Source organism: Desarmillaria tabescens (assembly GCF_030435595.1).
Source record: "Desarmillaria tabescens strain CCBAS 213 chromosome Unknown EV420scaffold_20, whole genome shotgun sequence".
In the NCBI taxonomy this organism is placed as follows: Eukaryota; Fungi; Basidiomycota; class Agaricomycetes; order Agaricales; family Physalacriaceae; genus Desarmillaria; species Desarmillaria tabescens.
This window is the reverse complement of record NW_026848319.1, coordinates 399901-417180: the sequence shown is the minus strand read 5'-3', so window position 1 is coordinate 417180 and position 17280 is coordinate 399901. Positions and strand designations below refer to the sequence as shown.

Below are 17280 nucleotides of genomic sequence, written 5' to 3'. Positions count from 1 at the left end.
TGCACCGACTACGCGCCGGTTGATCCCGGTCCGGGTTTGTTTGGAGCGGACAGGCCTGGTCAACTAACTGTACAGCTTGCCTCCCGAATTGCAAGTCTTCGGCTTGCAACGCCTGTTAGCGTCCTCTTCCTTCCGGACACCACCATTGAACACCGCACTTACAAGGCACACCTATTTTATGGCCAAGGACATGCTGGGCTGAAATGCATTTGCTGGTATACGTGGCACTATTACTAGACAGGAAATATCTTCGTGCGTGTCAAGAATAGATTTTTTCAATACAATACCTAACGTTGCAATATTTCCAGTATCGTGGTATTACCAGATATGACAACGTCATCCAACGAGCTCGACGCGGCCTTGCGAATCACCGTTACACCTTCTCAATCATCGTATTTCGCTGGAGAGCCGTTCGCGGTCACGATAACCTTCACCAATACGCACTCTCCTGAGGCACCAGTGCAGCCCAGATCAGCTTCTCATACACACAAGAGAGGAGCCCATTCAATAAGCTCTGCACCCATTTCTCGACCACCGACATCGCCTGGTACCCGTACACCAAACCCATTCGTTCCTAAACGGACACGCAGGGGAGATGTCCTTCCTTCGAGAAAAGGTCTCATTGGACAGAACATTGGTCCTCGTGGATCTGATACACTCCCGGACTTGATCGAGCAACGGCGAAAACGATTGCTCGCAAAGTCATTGTCTGTTGCCATCGCTCCCCACGAACTTGAAGACGAACTTGCCGACATTCCCAGATCCGCATCATTTCTCCAGCGTGGATTCGATGAAGGGTCTTATATAAGTATGTCGTGGTCTCGGTTTCCTAGCCTGTTGTTCCTTACAACTTCCTAGATCCTACGACTCCGAACGTTTCCTCACCTCTTTCGCGGTCAGATACACTTCCCCTTGCTGCGAACCATCCCCATGCACGGAAAGATTCGTTGCTTGATGGGCAATTGTCTCTTCGTGAAATGACGTCTCCGACAAGCATGTCTTCTCCGTACACACCAACTTCTTCCACATCAACATTTTCCCTGGTCCTTGATCCAATAATAGAATCAACGAGCACGCCTTACCCTCCCGTACCGTCCGTTTCGTCCCCACGAATAGAAACGTCGTCTTCACATTTCCCTTCAAATGCCGTCCACGCGTATCCATCGTCCTACCGTCCCTCGCGACGTCCCGCCCAAATAGGACTGGGTCAGCCTCCACCGGACAGTAGACTCCGTATTCCGCCCCGAACTGCATTTTCATCCACCTTTCCACAGACGAACACCGAATTAATACTTTATTCATATGTCCAGCTGACGGGTTCACTGATAATCACAACGACACCTACCTCGTTGGAGCAAACACAGACCCTCAATTCCTTACGATCCTCTCTTCTTAGGCGCCCTGTCGTTGGCGGAGGAAGTATGGACATTACTTCTTCACAAAACTTACGTCCCCGTAGCCGGCGCTCGCATAGTCGCTCATCGTCTATATCTTCAGGGATACTTTCTCTCCTTTCTCCTTCTCTGTCGGCCCCTCACTTTCCCTCGACTCCAGGCTCATCTGGAAGTCCACACGTACGGACACCTTCAACCTCCTCGTCATTTTCCCCTTCTTCGTCATGGATGGGATTCGGTCCGATCGAAGACATCGATCCTGATGCACCCCTCCCCATCATTGAAATACAACCTGTGATGTTAGCTGTGGACCTGTCCTTGTTGCCCGGCGAATCAAGAACCTGTATGCCTCCCCTTGTTCGGCTCTGTTACTATTTCTGACCGTAATAACAGATACGTACACTGTTTCACTACCTTCCAACTTACCGCCGACATTCCGAGGTCGGTCATTCAAATTCTCATACGAGCTAGCGGTAGGTACATGCCGCGCGGGAAGCACGAGTTCAAACAGTATTAGTCGGGTAATGAAAGTGCCGATCAGGATGTACAACAACGTTCAGGGTAAGTCACTCTGTGAATCATCTTTTATATGAAACACACTCAACGGACGAAAGTTGGTCGTACGCCGCGTCCATATGACCTATTGTGGCCAGTTAAGTCTCGGGTGGATATCAGGGGATCTGTCGTGGAAGACACGCAACAGCAGAAAAAGGTGAGGACAGGTACAGGATCCCTTGAAGAAGTCAAGAGCTATGCGCGACATCTCCTGCTATCAATACCTGACCAAAATACCAACGGCGCCAGAATCAAGATCCCCCCTGAAACAGTTGGCGAAGGGAGAGAATGGCGTCGGCACTATTCACATTCAGAGGAGGACTCGGGAGGGCTAACAGGGTGCAGAGAAGCTGTGGAAATCTTAACGCGAATTCCAAAGAAAGGTTGGCACGCTCTAATACTGTCGCCAGGCACCATTAAAAGCCCTTTGTTTCCTCTAGCCTCTTACGATGTCACCAAAGACAGCGTTAAGGTTGCTGTTCTCACGTTTACGAAGTCTGCTTACCGATTGGGGGAAACTATCCAGGGCGTTGTCGAGTTGAATGAACGGACAAGCCGATCAAGAGTCCTACAGATGTCTGCGATGCTTGAAACACAGGAACACCTTCCTTCGTCGATATCTAGTCCGTCCAATTCCAGACACTTGCGGCGGGTTCACGCTGAACACCATTCCTCCTTCACTCTGTCCACATTACGCACCACTTTCTCCCTTGACATACCATCTGATGGCAGCCCGGCTTTCCAAATATCCATTGGAGACGATTCTTCCACCAAGCCAGGCGGGTTAGAGTGGAAAGTTCGGTTATGCTTATTGGTTTCAATTGCCGCAGAGTCGTCGCACGCGGGTACCGAGGGTGTGAGGATGAAGAGTCTTGTTCGGGATGGGCCTGAAGGTGAATGGGGTGCCTCATGGTGGGCTACAAAAAGCATTGCGCCCATGGAGAAACCCGTCGTACCTGCGCGCCCTCCACAGCCGCAAGGATGGGCGGCGTATTTAGCTGCATCTATCCTAGGAACAGGGGAGAGTGAGTATCACGATGGGGATGAAGAAGATGTCGAAGTGATCGATGGTATAAAAGCTGATCCTGGTGGCGGAGTGGGGGTTGGGGTCGATTTTGGCGGTGGTCGTGATGGCTGGAAAGACGTCAAGGTCGAGACTGTCGAGTGTGAGGTGCCTGTTAAGGTATGGCCAGGAAATACGGCTTTCAAAGCTTTGGACGTCGTGTTTACGGTATAAGGTTCTTTTGGGGCGCGGATTTCTTTCTTACCTGGAGGCTTGCGGATATTGTAACTGTATTTATCTACATTAAGTTATTGTGTACCTGGATTTGCTTTCGCATTCAAAGCGCCTTTCGAATTTAGTCATCCTGTGATTCTGTCGGTAAATTATTGGCGGAACAGTTAAAAATAGAACATTTCTTTTTCACACTTACACACGTTGCGACTATCGCGAACTTGGGCATTTGAGCTGATTTAGCGGGCGGACCTGCACTCTTCCCCGTGAAAAGATGCTTGAACACGCCGGAGGACCTCTGAACGTATCTGAAGAATTTAATTGTTGCAGCGTTTCCGGGCTTACCGGGCGCGCACACCGGTAACACCACCACTACCATCCACATCGTCCCGTTCTCTGTCTAACTGGAGAAATGGTGGGTGAGATCTTTTGGCACTTCTGATGTATAATGCTATTCATGCCGCGCTACAGCCGTTCTTACCTTCAATTGCAGAGCTTTTACTAGGACGCCACCATAAATACGTTTCGTGCCATTGGACGTCCTACAGGCACCGATGTAGTGCTCCTGGCGGACCATAAACCTCAAGATATAAGAGGCGCTATTGGAAACCAGCTGAACTATCCTGAAACGCCGACCCTTATGTTTCGTCTGGCTGTCTTTCTCAGCCTTCTCATTCTTCAAGTTACATGCTACAGTCCTGCGGTCACGATTTCCAATGGTACCGTGCACGGTCTCTCCATCCCGAGCATGGGACAAGAAGCTTTTCTTAACATACCCTACGCCCAGTCCGTCGCCGATGAAAACGTGTGCACGCATCTGTTTCATATCTCGTTACACTGTGTCGCATTGACTATGCAATTACTAGCGTCTCATGGTCTCTAAACCTCTGAACACGTCTTGGGAAGCCCCTCTAAATGCGACTTCATGGGGCAAGGCGTGTCCAGGAGGGACTAATGCGCAATTCTTTGGTGTCGAAGAAGACTGCCTGCGAATCAACATCATCCGACCGGAAGGTGTATCTGATGGGACTGAACTGCCTGTCCTCTTGTGGATGTAAGTAGCCTGGTTTCAAGAATGACGAGTTGATTAGATGATGATTTGGCAGATACGGCGGAAACTGGTATGTAGGATCTGCAACGGATCCCCGCTTCAACGGAAGTTATATTGTACAGCGTTCTGTTGAGCTTGGAAAGCCTATTGTGCGTAGCGATTCTCAATTCGCATCGTTTCTGACGCGTTATTCGCCTTAGATCTTTGTGTCCGTCAATTATCGTCTATCTGTTTTCGGGTTCCCCCTAGGAGAAGAGTCTGCAGATGCCAGTATACTCAACCTGGGTATTCGAGATCAAGTAGGTGCCTACTAGACTTCAAGTTTTCGCCTTTCATGTCTTCTGATACTTCACTGTGACAGCGACTGGCTCTACAATGGCTACAAGATAATATATCTGCTGTAAGCTACGGTTCTCCTCTCTTTTCTCCCTGGATCTCAATATCAAGCTTGTAGTTTGGCGGATCACCTAAGAAAGTTACTATTTGGGGAGAGTCTGTCGGTGGAATCAGCGCCACTATACATATGGCCGCTTATGGCGGTAAAAACGAAGGTCTATTTCGGGGAGCCATAGTGGATTCAGGTGTTTTTGCCATAAGGAACGCGTCACTTTCTTCCCAAGACGGTCTTTGGAACTCTCGTAAGTCGTATGGCGGATTTGACTTTGGTTTTGACTGAAGATCCTCAGTGCTGAAAACCGCCGGCTGTAATAACTCATCCGACAAAATTTCATGCCTTCGCTCCGTGCCATTTGATGATCTGTATGCTGCCACCTTGAACGTAACCTACTGGCCACTCGAGGTCCCGGATGGTGATTTCATCCAGGAGCTTCCGTACAAGGCACTGCAGGATGGAAATTTCTTCAGCGTTCCAGTGATAGCCGGCAATAATAAAGACGAAGCGACGTGTAAGTGGCGACACCTTTCATGACCTTCCTTCTAACGGTATCAATGCTAGTTGGCTTCAACCCTCCACTTGGTGTGAACGACGAGGATACACTCAGGCAAGGCATAACCCGTAAGGATCATCAAAGAAGAGAAACGCAAACAGGACTGATCGATTTATAGATGGCTTCTCGGACTTGAATCCCAGCAATGCCACCATCGACAAAATACTAGCACTTTATCCTAATATCCCATCGGAAGGATGTCCTTACGATACAGGGGAAGGTGTATTATCTTCTGGTATCATGGACAAGAGGTCCTACGCCATCTGGACTGATAGCGTTGTTGCTGGAACGCGACATCTACTTTCCCGAAACTCTTTGAGATCGCCTACCTGGAGTTACAGGTTCCACCAGATTCCTCAAAATGGGACCATGGAGGCTGGTGTGGGTCATTTTCAGGAACTTCCATATGTGAGGCTTCAACCAGAATATTTCCAGCTCTATCTGATACACCATGTTCCCAGATATATGGTGTTTTGGAACGAACACAACGAACGCCACTTGGTAACCGACCGGGAGACTTAGAAACTTCTAAAATGATGTCCGCAGTTCTCTCGTCTCTGGTTTAATACTTCTGATCATTGATAATTCCTTTAGGCAGACCTACTGGATTAATTTTGTTCATGATCTCGATCCGAATGACGATAATGGTTAGATAGGTTTCGATATCGAGGTACCACTTTGATACTGACATACCTCTCTAGCATCGATTTTCTGGCCAACATATGACGTTAGGAATCCGCAGAACCTTGTATTCGTTAATCACCAAACTCAAGTGATTCCTGATACATATCGTACAGAGACAGTCGGATTTCTCCAGGACATTGCGAGTGGTAGAGTCAAACATTAGCTCCGAAACAACTATACTATACGTGTATATTATTATGATTACTTGGGTCTTTTTTGGTGATGCTTTCGAAATCTCAATTTAATTTCAAGAGATGCCACATCGGTGTTCATTCATAACACCGATGCACGTGCGCAATCTTTTCTTACTGAGCCTGCGCGCTTCTCCTTTCTTTCAACCCTCATCTCAGCCAGAACATGGCGCGTCAACCTAACGCGTCATCCGATAACGCTAGCACGAAAGATACCAGGGAAACGATGAAAGTCAAGGCCGAGAAACCGGTAAAGGCGGAGAAGGTATCCAAGGTCAAGGCCGAAGACGCGAAGCAGAACAAAGGGAAAAGGCGTGTTCGTGACGAAGAAGAGGATGACGAAAGACGCGACGAGAGCATGGGAGGTGATGCTGATGGAAATGGAGATGATTTGGATGAGGAAGGCGCCAGTGGCTCTCCCAAGGGTCGTAAGCGGACGCGTCTGAACACCAATGGTGACTCGCATCCTGCGGATGACGATGATGACGTTATAGAACACGAACGCGTCGCGACATTACCTAGAGACACGGATGGGTAAGTCCCAAAGTGCATTCCCCCCTAAATTTGCCGCTCATGTTTTCCAAAGGTTTATTCCCGGCTCTATCGTTCGCATTCAGCTGCAAAGTTTCGTTACTTATGACTGGGTTGAATTCCGGCCGGGTCCTTATCTCAACATGATCATCGGTCCTAATGGAACTGGAAAGAGCAGTATCGCGTGTGCTATCTGCCTTGGTCTTGGGTGGTCGCCGCAGGTTCGTCTCTCTATCTATATATCAGGCAAACTGATCTCAATATAGTATTCTTCTTGTAGATCCTCGGTCGTGCTAATGAAATCAACTCGTTTGTCAAACAAGGCAAGACATCGGGACACATCGAGATAGAACTGAAAGGCCCCGAGGGCAAGCCGAACTTGGTTATTCGTCGCAACCTGACGTCTACTTCCAAAACCTCCACTTTCACCTTGAATGGCGCAGCCGCCACTGGGAGAGAGATCTCGTCGCAAATGGCTGCTCTGAACGTCCAAATTGGCAACCTCTGGTAGGGTCGATCTAGTATGATTTCTTAGAGAACTACTTACCAATGTTCGGTTACCAGTACGTTCTTACCTCAAGACAAGGTGTCAGAGTTTGCCGCGATGAGTCCTCAAGACCTTCTGAAGGAGACACAACGCGCGGCCGGTGACCAGAATTTAACAGCGTGGCATACGACTCTTATTGAGGCGGGTGCTGATATGAAGAAGATTAACGACGTGGGGACCGTTTTGTACCATTCGTTCATATACTGATGCCTCTCCAATACAGCTCATCAAAAGCGAGACGGATCAATTGAAGCAGATGCGGGAGCGGAATGAGGCCATTGAACGGGATGTTCAGCGGTGTCTAGAGCGCCAAAAGATCGAACAAGAGGTATTGTTTTATCTCTTAAGACTACTTACAAGGACTCACGTAATGAAGATCGCCCTGCTCGAAGTACTTGTTCCTGTTCAAAGGTACCGGGAGGCACGAGAAAAGTATCAGATTGTTAAAGCAGAGCAACGTCGGTGCCACAACAAGGTCGTTGCATTGAAGGATAAGAACGCACCTGCTCACGATCTGCTAAAGTATGTGGTTCATATGGTTTGACTGCTGTTGGTTAATACTTCCCAAGGCGATTTGCTTTGCAACACAAGAAACTTGAGAAGGATCGAGAAGATTCGAAGAGATCTACTCAGAGCAAATTTAAAAAGATTAATGAGAGGTGGAACGAAGACGAGAAATTGGTATGCATCGTGCATTATTTTCTCGACTCTTCGTTAAACGTACCCCCAGGAAAACGACGTGGAAGATCTCAACTTAAAACTTGAAACCCTTGAATCGGAGGAGAAGGACCGTTCAGCGAAGATCAAAAGGATCCGGGCTAACATCGATAGCATTCGCGAGGAACTGGCGAAGGAAGTCAAACTTGAGAAGGAAGAAGACCTAGCCCGCGAGATGGTATGCTTCACTCATAGATCATCTACGAAACACGTTCCGATGCTGTCCTCAGAATGAAGTGCGACATGAGAGACAGAACGTTATTGGGCGCAAGCGATTGCTTGAAGCAGAGATGAAAACCAACCTTGATCAAGAGTATCGTTCCAAGAGTCAATTACAACAGTCGCAGGAAGAGTGGGTATCTCTACATCAGTCATTCAGGGCGTAGCTTACCTTTATCAGGCTTCGAAGGCTCGACAATGTCGAGGTGCGCAAACTTCAGATGCTGTCTCGTTGGGATAGGGACACGGCCGATGCGGTTACGTGGTATCGTAATAACAAGGACAAGTTCAAGATGGAGGTTTTTGAGCCTCCCTATCTTTCTGTGAATGTTCCAGATCGCGCTTTCGCCAGCGCAGTTGAGATGGCTTTTAGTGCCAACAATATGAAAGTGGGTACACCGCTCAAGCTGTCTTCGGCCCGTCATTGATGTTTATGATTCAGACCTTTGTCGCTCAGTGTCAAGAGGACTATGATACTTTGAATCGTAATCTTAATGACAACCAAGTCCTTGGTAGAAAGGTTTGGGTAACTACCTGGTACAGGGCCCGCATAGACCGGCTTTTCGTTCCGCAGCCTATGGAACGTGACGAGGTATGCGATAACTTATTTGTATGACAAGCTTCTGACGTTGATGTTTATAGCTGGCCAGACTTGGCTTTTCTGGATATTTGCTTGACTACGTCACTTGTCCGCAGGGTTTGGAGTGGTTCTTGCAAGTTGAACTGAATCTACACAGGATTGTAAGTGCCACTTCGTTCAGTTAGGTATTCGATAGGCCTGACGTACATTACCACAGGCCGTTGGAAGCCACAACGTCGACGTCAATCGTGCAATGGATACAGTCTGTCAATCACGGACCGGTCCAGCGAACTTCATCGCTGGAACGACCTACAACATCGTCACACGCTCCAGATATGGTAAGAAATTGGCACAAAACATGACTCGGGATATTGGAGAAGCAAAGAGTTTCGTCGCTGCGTCAGGTATAGTTATCCGTATTCTCGTTGATTCTTGCTAAACTGGCTTCAGTTGATCCTGAGCTCAAAAACCGAATTGATGGGGAAATTGCTGAGCACAAACAAAGGCTTGACATGCTCAAGGAAGAACACGACGACCTTCGTTACAAATTGTCGGCTGTCGAAGCGGAAGACTCCAAATTCCAACAGCGGGCTGTGAGTGTTGTCTCGTTTGTTCCTTAACCTCTTCTGATGGCTTGTCAAGAACGACATCAACGCTCGCAGAGAAGCTATCCAGAGGGAAGTACAAAGACGCACTACTCTGACGACCAGGCAAAGTAATGAAGATATATTCCAAGTTCACGACATACTACTAACCGAAATGCCTCGCAGAACGGGATGAGGGAGCCCTCCGGGTGTTACTGAACGCGCCCTCTGTAGAGCAAGAGCGTGCTCAGATCAAGAAAGGCATCTATAAGATATCGAAGCAGCGCATTGCAATAGTCAAGGAATACAAGGTGTGTTACCTCCGCACCTGGCGCTGCTTGGGGGGACTCATCTGGTCATAGGAATATGCCAAATCCATCATCGAGGAGCAAAGCAGGGCGACGCGTCTTGGCCTGGAATTTCTTCAAGTCAGGTGCCAATCATGCTGCTCTAAAAGAGCTTTGTAACAGGAAGGATGAAAGATACAATGTCGCTCTGGCCGAGTTCAATAGAGGTTCGTTCTGTCGTCGTGCATCGTAGCATGAACTGACGTCGGCAAAGCGGACGAGGCTTTCAAAGCAATCAAAGCAGAATCAAAGCAATTATTGCTCGACAGTCGAAACGCTATCGACAACTGTGATCCTGACACCAACAAACTCTATGAAGAAATACAAAATGCTCGTTTTCAATATGACCAGAAGCTCGAGGAGGCCGAAGCTGCTGGGACGGCGCCTCCATCGGACCAAGGCATTGATCTACGGAGTACACAGGACCTCGAGGCCGAATTCGACGCCCAGAAAGCCCAACTGGAGATCATGTTGAACACTAATCCTGGCGTTATTGAGGAGTATGAGAAACGGAAGAGAGATGTTAGTCATCTCCATTTCGTTCACCTTACTGCATGACTGACTATTCGTGCTCAGATCGAAGCGTTGGAGAGAACTGTCGAACAAAAGCAGTCAAATGCCCAGCGGGTAGAGCAGAAAATCAAGAAGGCCAGGGTAAGCATTGTCCTTCGGTTCTGGTGATCCTCGCGAACACATTTTCTCTGCAGGACAATTGGGAACCTGCTCTCGAGCAACTCGTTGCAAGGATCGGGGAGAAATTCTCGGCGGCCTTCGATCGTATGTCCGTCCATTTACCCATATCTTCTGTACTTAAAAGACGGGATTCGTTAGGTATTGGCTGCGCTGGAGAAATACGCATCGGTCAGCACGAGGACTATGACAAGTGGACCATTGACATTCTAGTCAAGTTCCGTGATGACGAAAAGTTACAACTTCTTACCAGTCAGCGACAGTCTGGAGGGGTGCGTCATCTTTTGAATAATCAGCAAGACTTGATAATCCCATATTGTTTAGGAGCGTTCACTGACAACAATCCTATATCTGATGAGTCTGACGGAACAAGCACGTGCGCCATTCTCACTTGTGGATGAGATTAATCAGGGTATGGACCAGCGGGCCGAACGAGCAGTACACAACAACATGGTTGAAACGACTTGCAAAGAAGAGAGTGGACAATACTTTCTCATCACGCCGAAGCTTCTTGCCGACCTGCAGTACCACAAGCGTATGAAAGTTCTTTGTGTCAACAACGGCGAATGGCTACCTGAAGAGCGGGGTTTGGGTAACATGATGAATATGATAGAAGGATATGTCGACCGCCAAAAGCATCGCGCCGCTAATTCTGCTTGATCTTGGGTTTATCATTATTGCTTTTTGTTACCTTACACCGTTAACAGATCCACTAGTCTCCTTACAGTATCGGCTTGTACTACTCTATCATGAGATCATACTCTTCTTCGAAAATACCTCTCCCGTGCTGAACGAAGATCAGGTCGCAAGCCTCTGAGCACAGTGCAAGACTGCTCCAATATGAACACGTAGCCATATGTTGAGCGATCGTTCAGCCTTCCTAGTTCTTACTTCAAAGTTGCCGTCGCGCTTGCTGAAGCTCCTTGATACACAAAACATTGCTATTCTGTTCACGAGGTCCTTATTACATAGGGCAACTCATTATGACGATCTATCTTGACCTCAACACTTAAGTCTGGCCTCGAATGATTATCGCCGCTATCGAAAAGTTGTGAAAAGAGTTGACATGATTATACTAGAAAATACTGACCTTTCTCAGCAATTCCGTAGGCAAGTGCTGCATCCATCAAGTTAGCAATGCAAGATGCGAAAATATAAAACAAGGACGGCTGACATTGTGTATGCGAGGAAACTTGCATGGGCGCGATGGACAGGTCCGCGACGCGAATATTGGTGGTGCCATACACCTACCGGTTACTCAGTCCAGCGACGTAGATGAAGCGGCAGCAGAGATTACCTTGAGTTTTGAGTCTACCACCCCGCCCTTGTCCCTTGGAAGCATCGAGGCAGTTCCGACCGTGTCTACATGAAGTGAAAACGTGTGTGTTACAGACGAGATTAACACGTACGGTAAGTTGAGGAAAGGATCTGTTTGATCCAAGCTAATGCAACGTCATGAACAAGCAATCAGAACAATTATAATATTGCATGCCCGAAATCTCCTCGTCATTCTGGACCTCGAGACCCGGATTAACTTCTATCGGTTCCTCGTCTGTTTCGAACCATGAGATGATGGCCGATGACAACATTGAAAGATTGACACACCGAGGACATCCTTGAAGGGAGCAGTTCGGCACACTTTTCTAGCGAATTTCACTGTTTCAACTAGTGCCTCGATATCTAAGGAAGCGGTGAACTTAACATTGATTCAACCAATGGCTACACTTCTCACCTGCTTTATCTTCGAAATAGTGGGGATCGTATGCCAGATGCGCAGAAGGATCACTTGAGGTTATATGCTAGCTCATTTTCAGATTAGATTTTCGTCAATAAACAAAGAAACATACCGCCGTTCCCCTCGAGAATAAGCTGTTATTGAAGCAGAAGACCGTGAAATGTTTCTTGCCTGGCCTGTGAGGGTCTGCAAAGAGGTTCGTCGATGAAAACATGCATTTAACGTGAAATTCTTACTGGGGCCTGAAAAGAAGGCGGGTAACGTTGCAATCTCGCAATCCAGGTAAGTCCGATTTTCAACCTTTTGTATTTGCATTCTGAGAGTCTCCGTAGCTCCTGGAGGGTATCTTCCTTGATCTATTTTTGCTTTGAGAGATTCAATGGTGTCTGAATAGATAGAACTAGAGCGTGAAGACAAGTCACTAAGTGGTAGGAAAGCGAAATGGACGATGCCCATGGTGAAAACTCCTTGACCGCGAGCACTGAAATTTATGAGAACGATGGAATTTACACGCCGGGTAAAAACATACTGAAGATCAATATGCTGCTGCCGTTGGATTTCATTGTTGAGGACATCGAGAGTTTCATCTGGTACACCGTCTTTCAATTCTGGAAGAAAGTAAGAATAATCGAAGTCATGAAACGGGATCGATGACAGACCATAGGTCAGTGAAACAAATACATGCTCTTGCACATTTTCACCCACAGGGAGATCAAGACACGGAGTAATACCGACTTGCTTCAATACGTTGGGGCGTCCAATCCCAGAAAGTTCCAGAATCTGAGGAGTTTTCAAGGCTCTTTGACACAATTTCAATAGCGGCTTGGAATCATGCAAAGACAACCCACCCGGCACAAAGAATCACTTCCTTATCTGCACGCGCAACACAGGATTTGTCCCGGTGGATGAACTCGACTCCTGTTGCCGTCAAATCCCCTTCAGAGCTAGGAATTTCCAGTTTCGTAGCGTATGCGTTTAGAAGAATGGAAAGATTTGGACGCGCCGAGTTTCGAAGGAAAAAGCTCTGTCGTTGGGTAAGTTGAGTTTACGCTCGTTTGTAAAAGAAGTGAGATATACCGTCGAGTAAGAGCGATTATTCGATGACGGATCCAACGTGTTCAAAGTGAAGAATGTGCCGTGGGGCTATGAAGTTTACAGTAATGAGCAAGGTGCGGCCCATGTATTGTATTATGTACGAACATCTCCGTCGAGCTAAGATATCCGCATGTCAGTAAAGAGACTTCATGGTCAGAGAGAGACGCTGACCGGCTGTGGAGCTTTCTGAATACCCGAATTGACCAAAGCCTGGTACCGACTAGTTAGCATGGTGGTTATTTCTACCAAAATCCTATACGGACTTCGTGAAAACGGATGTCTACATCCAGTAAAGTGCGCGGAAAAGATAGTTGCAGAGGTCCTTGAGAATATTATCCACTTTTGATACCACATTTATGTCACAGATAACAAAAACACAATACCGTTCTTCGTTAACTTCCAACTTTCCAAATTGTTGGCTCGCCCGGGTTCTGCTGCTGAGGTTTCTGGAGGAGTAACGCTTTAGGTATGTATCAATGAGCAAACGAGTATGACAAAAAAAGAGAACGTACGAGATTGTCTTGGAAACGGTTTCGCTAAAGCTTTCCCAGTTCCAACCAACATTTCCGAGCCTTTCCTAATCTGTGTGGAATCAGATGTGTGAAATCGGTCAGAAAGTGCCCAGAATACCGTCTATATCCCCCTTGGCAGGTTTTGTCCATGCTAAGAAGTTGACCGCGGAACTACCTCCAAGAACTTTGCCTCTAAGAATGCCAGGTAAATGATGTAGATGAGGAGGAAACAAATATTTTCTCTTACCGCTCCCATCCAATCTGCCTTCCTGCAACATTTTCCTGGGGAACCTGGATCGAAGCATTGAGGCCGTAGCTTCACGTTGTATCAATGAATGCTATCACTTACCGTTTTAAACTGCCAAACGTATTCATCTTGACCAAAATGCGCACCGTATTGTGCAGGACGCACTGGATAATAAGCTACTTAGTTGTGGCATGGTCTTCGAAACTCACATATCAGTTGATCGTCAGGATCGAAACCTCCGGCTTCGAGGACAAGGACGGACACAGAAGGATCTTCGGAAAGTCGGCTTGCGAGAGTCAAACCCGCTGTCTGTATATCGCACGATGAGATGGTTGCTGGGATTTACGATGTGAGAAATCGTACTCCGCCGCCTGTAATTATATGATTCGCATAGATGAGCCTAGGAACACTCAAACGATACGCCACTGACCGACCACGACATAATCGTATGACCAAGACGAGCATTCTTCAAGAGGTATGAGACGCATTTTTAAAATCAGAGTCGAACCTTGCGAGACGAAGGCGAAAAGGGGGCCAAGCGGGCTCTTTAAATGCAAGCATAATGGGCGTCTTCGGGGGCTCCTTTCATTACAGTGCTAGATCAGTCCACATGCTCACATGCTCACCTCAAAGGTCCCGAGATTCTTACGAGCGCATCGGCGATGCTAGACCTGAAACGCGGTCCCTCTATTCAATGAGCAAGCGTCGATTGTAGAAGGACCTGTAAAACTGTGTTTAAATTTAGCGCAAAGTCGTTTAGCCTTTGGGCTTTCCTTTTTTATTTAGAATCCATATATGGATTTGAGTGATCAAAAGCGGTCTGAGGCAATTACATCACCGCGGGTCATCATCACCATGAGGCATGGTATCATATACTGTACTATTTCGACCGTAGCTTCATTGGGTGTTACGCGTTATGGTATATGGTGAATTGACTAGAGGTTCAGAGCTTGTTCAGAGCTCAATGTTATGCATTACGTTTAGGAAATTAGCTTCGCAGCATCCGAGCAAGCGCCACCAGCATATCAGATAAGATCATGAAAAGAATTTCACCTAGTTGTACAATCACATCATTTGCGGAGGGAACGCCCTGCTGGTCTCAGCCGACCCTCACCAACAATGAGCACCTATAGCCCTTCAGACTGGATCTCGCAAGGAAATCGTGGAAGGATACAGCGCTGATGTGTGAGACGGGGCATAAAAACACTACAGTAATGTAGTGGCGCCGAAAAAGTATTTTGGAGGCGTAAAAATCGTGTCTTTGATACCTGTAGACTGCTAACTTCATTACCCTTTGTTATGCATTACGATATACCGGGAGATTCACTTCACAGGCGACTGTTACGCGTTATGTGAATTACCGGTCGACATAGTACAGTATCATCATGATTGATGAAGGTACCGTGTCGGGTAATGATGAGATTGATTGTTCGATCGCGTGGTGGCTTCACGCACACGCGAATATAGATATTAGAGGACCCCCCAAAATAGGTGAGAAGGCCGTGTCACGAAGCTCGAAATCAGGCCCAAAAAATTCGGACAGGAAAACGGAAAATCAGTCGATTTCGTCCGGATAAAATCCAGCCTTCCCCAATTTCCTTACTTTTGTCCGGATGATTGCGCGTGACAGACACGGTTTGCCTGCCTTGTTTGAGGTCTGTTAGCTCTGAAATTGGCCCCAAATCTATATTTGGCTGCTGGGGTATCCTAAGAAGTGTTCCTCGCTGAATTTATGCATCGAGTCCCGTTCAAAACGTTCGGACTGTGACATGCATCGTCTTATTTTGAGTGCTGATGTCCGGATAAAACACGACATAACCCTTTTTGACTCGTAAATTTCGTCCGGATGGCGGCATGGCTTCCCAACCTATTTTGGGGAGTCCTGATATTAGCCGTTGCTAGCTTCATGGCGACCTGAGTGTTTGTGTTTCAGACCCAGAAATATAGCAATACACTCTTCCGTCACGCCTTTGAAAACCCTGAATTAGCGTCGACAATCGGGAGTCAGAATACAGAGGTTCTTTCAGCGGATACTCTACCACGAACGCGAAACTACATCATGGTGGGCGAGCACTTAAGCTAGACGATACAAACACAAAATCTAGTGAGACCATACAACAGGTATAAATGTCAAACTTATCGTGCAATAGAAGACTACTTCCGAATATCAAAGTGTACTTTCATCCTCCCATGGTCTAGCGCCCGAATGTTCCTCTTTGTGTCGTGCCTTCCAGTCCATTGTTTGACATTCTTGGCTGCAATACAATGCTCGACGTGATCTGTTCTCCTCCTTGCAAAGCGTACACATCGACAACTTGCAGCGTGTCTTCCTATCTTCGTTCTTTTTGCAAGTCCGGCACTGTTCAATGACGTTTACCACATAATCCTGTGGGACATGGCGGAATACGTCGAACTTCTTTGCTCGAAATCGTTGTGCGATAGAAAGACAAGTAGCAAAGTCCACGGGTGGTTCTTCAGTCATACTCTGCGTTCCCTGAGGGGTTTCGTCCTCGGTGTTTCCCCGATCTACCGCAGGGATCAAGTTCGCCAAAGGTGTGAGGTTGGTGAAATACTCCGCCAGAGGAGGGAGGACTGATAGGTCAATCATGTGCACGTCGCCGTGATGGAAGAAAACGAGGTGTCTATCAAGTTGAGGTACCCCTACAATACCCTCCTTCTTGGCGTTGGTACTAGCATTGGCATGAAGTGTTTTGGTCACCCACGATTCCAGCACTAAGACGTGTGGAGCATGATAAGTAACTGCGCCGCCGTTGTAGTCATTTTGGAAGCGATATGAAGCACCCTTGTACCTGCAAGAGATGCTGAAAATTACAAGTTGTCTACAGTAGATTAAAAACGGTACGTACACTTTGCACTTCCCTTGGCGAGTGTCAATTTCTCGGCCAGTAAACTCGAGTCCGAGCTTCTCAGCATCAGATCGACGCATATAAAGACCATCGTCGGCAGTGCCGATGAGAGGTTGAAGAGTCAAAGACTAAGAATGGGGCACTTGTCAGCTTGAATTCGTCGATGGAAAGATTTTTGTTGACCTTGGCATTGGCATTGTTAGTGATAGTGCAAGGATGAGTACAATGTCGGCGAACATTTGGCAGGTGTGCATATCGCATCTCTTGGAGCTTAGCCGCAAGTTCGTCGCCTTTCTCGAACATAATGTAGTTGTTCGATTTGTTCGGCCCAGGGAAAAAAAGGAGATCAAGTTGCTATCACAGATTAATTTGAATTCAGTGTCACCAATAAAAAAGTTAGTATGGGCGACTTACAAGGAATAATGGCCGTCCTAATATTGCCATTTCTCACTAGAACCGACGGCGTCGAAGAATAGCTACGATAAAGAACGCGGCAAGTGGTGTTGAATTGCCAGATGACATAAAGGGTTCAGATCGGCATTACGGCCCGTAT

At 47.3% G+C, this 17280-nt stretch overlaps 5 protein-coding genes across 5 annotated transcripts; 3 read left to right on the top strand and 2 right to left on the bottom strand.

Annotated features, from left to right (window-relative positions):
* The first annotated feature begins 15 nt into the window (after positions 1-15).
* EV420DRAFT_1547152 (Rgp1-domain-containing protein) lies at positions 16-3376 on the top strand. Its single transcript, XM_060473336.1, has 6 exons — positions 16-252; positions 309-808; positions 859-1737; positions 1788-1955; positions 2009-2332; positions 2390-3376. The coding sequence occupies exons 2-6, from the start codon at positions 328-330 to the stop codon at positions 3184-3186; spliced, it is 2649 nt and encodes an 882-aa protein (XP_060330049.1). The 5' UTR covers positions 16-252; positions 309-327; the 3' UTR covers positions 3187-3376.
* Positions 3376-6120, top strand: EV420DRAFT_1547150 (alpha/beta-hydrolase). Its single transcript, XM_060473335.1, has 13 exons — positions 3376-3598; positions 3655-3988; positions 4050-4237; positions 4290-4383; positions 4435-4533; positions 4596-4634; positions 4689-4872; positions 4921-5139; positions 5190-5249; positions 5300-5589; positions 5643-5719; positions 5776-5828; positions 5883-6120. Exons 2-13 carry the CDS (start codon positions 3824-3826, stop codon positions 6026-6028), a joined length of 1614 nt encoding a protein of 537 aa, XP_060330048.1. The 5' UTR covers positions 3376-3598; positions 3655-3823; the 3' UTR covers positions 6029-6120.
* A 162-nt stretch (positions 6121-6282) lies between these two features.
* EV420DRAFT_1687453 (uncharacterized protein) lies at positions 6283-11053 on the top strand (the record flags this gene model as incomplete). Its single annotated transcript, XM_060479295.1, has 23 exons — positions 6283-6590; positions 6643-6808; positions 6868-7094; positions 7152-7305; positions 7358-7462; positions 7511-7656; positions 7704-7815; positions 7865-8029; positions 8082-8203; positions 8252-8459; positions 8513-8662; positions 8713-8811; positions 8868-9054; positions 9101-9243; positions 9293-9365; positions 9421-9545; positions 9597-9639; positions 9668-9748; positions 9796-10103; positions 10158-10235; positions 10289-10358; positions 10413-10543; positions 10596-11053. The coding sequence occupies 23 exons, from the start codon at positions 6283-6285 to the stop codon at positions 10929-10931; spliced, it is 3537 nt and encodes a 1178-aa protein (XP_060330047.1). The 3' UTR covers positions 10932-11053.
* A 227-nt stretch (positions 11054-11280) lies between these two features.
* EV420DRAFT_1480368 (uncharacterized protein) lies at positions 11281-14302 on the bottom strand (the record flags this gene model as incomplete). The annotated part of the gene is made up of 23 exons (XM_060469669.1): positions 11281-11309; positions 11362-11388; positions 11446-11518; positions 11569-11633; positions 11681-11713; positions 11746-11823; positions 11877-11951; positions 12004-12070; positions 12119-12192; positions 12243-12406; positions 12536-12614; positions 12666-12805; positions 12855-13030; positions 13084-13149; positions 13273-13354; positions 13386-13440; positions 13499-13561; positions 13614-13673; positions 13732-13805; positions 13861-13904; positions 13963-14024; positions 14070-14169; positions 14291-14302. 23 exons carry the CDS (start codon positions 14300-14302, stop codon positions 11281-11283), a joined length of 1698 nt encoding a protein of 565 aa, XP_060330046.1.
* A 1514-nt stretch (positions 14303-15816) lies between these two features.
* Positions 15817-17254, bottom strand: EV420DRAFT_1547136 (uncharacterized protein). Its single transcript, XM_060473334.1, has 4 exons — positions 17142-17254; positions 16911-17081; positions 16728-16855; positions 15817-16670 (listed from the first exon to the last, which is right to left on the bottom strand). Exons 1-4 carry the CDS (start codon positions 17169-17171, stop codon positions 16028-16030), a joined length of 972 nt encoding a protein of 323 aa, XP_060330045.1. The 5' UTR covers positions 17172-17254; the 3' UTR covers positions 15817-16027.
* Positions 17255-17280: the final 26 nt, after the last annotated feature.

Coding starts and splice junctions, on each gene's coding strand:
- EV420DRAFT_1547136 (XM_060473334.1), bottom strand. CDS start 17,171: ATGGCAATATTAGGACGGCCATTATTCCTT. Junction 16,856..16,910: donor CTAACAATGCCAATGCCAAG/GTCAACAAAAAT, acceptor CCCCATTCTTAG/TCTTTGACTCTTCAACCTCT. Junction 16,671..16,727: donor CGCCAAGGGAAGTGCAAAGT/GTACGTACCGTT, acceptor CATCTCTTGCAG/GTACAAGGGTGCTTCATATC.
- EV420DRAFT_1547152 (XM_060473336.1), top strand. CDS start 328: ATGACAACGTCATCCAACGAGCTCGACGCGGCCTTGCGAATCACCGTT. Junction 809..858: donor CGATGAAGGGTCTTATATAA/GTATGTCGTGGT, acceptor ACAACTTCCTAG/ATCCTACGACTCCGAACGTT. Junction 1,738..1,787: donor GCCCGGCGAATCAAGAACCT/GTATGCCTCCCC, acceptor CCGTAATAACAG/ATACGTACACTGTTTCACTA.
- EV420DRAFT_1547150 (XM_060473335.1), top strand. CDS start 3,824: ATGTTTCGTCTGGCTGTCTTTCTCAGCCTTCTCATTCTTCAAGTTACA. Junction 5,720..5,775: donor TTAGAAACTTCTAAAATGAT/GTCCGCAGTTCT, acceptor TAATTCCTTTAG/GCAGACCTACTGGATTAATT. Junction 5,829..5,882: donor CGATCCGAATGACGATAATG/GTTAGATAGGTT, acceptor ATACCTCTCTAG/CATCGATTTTCTGGCCAACA.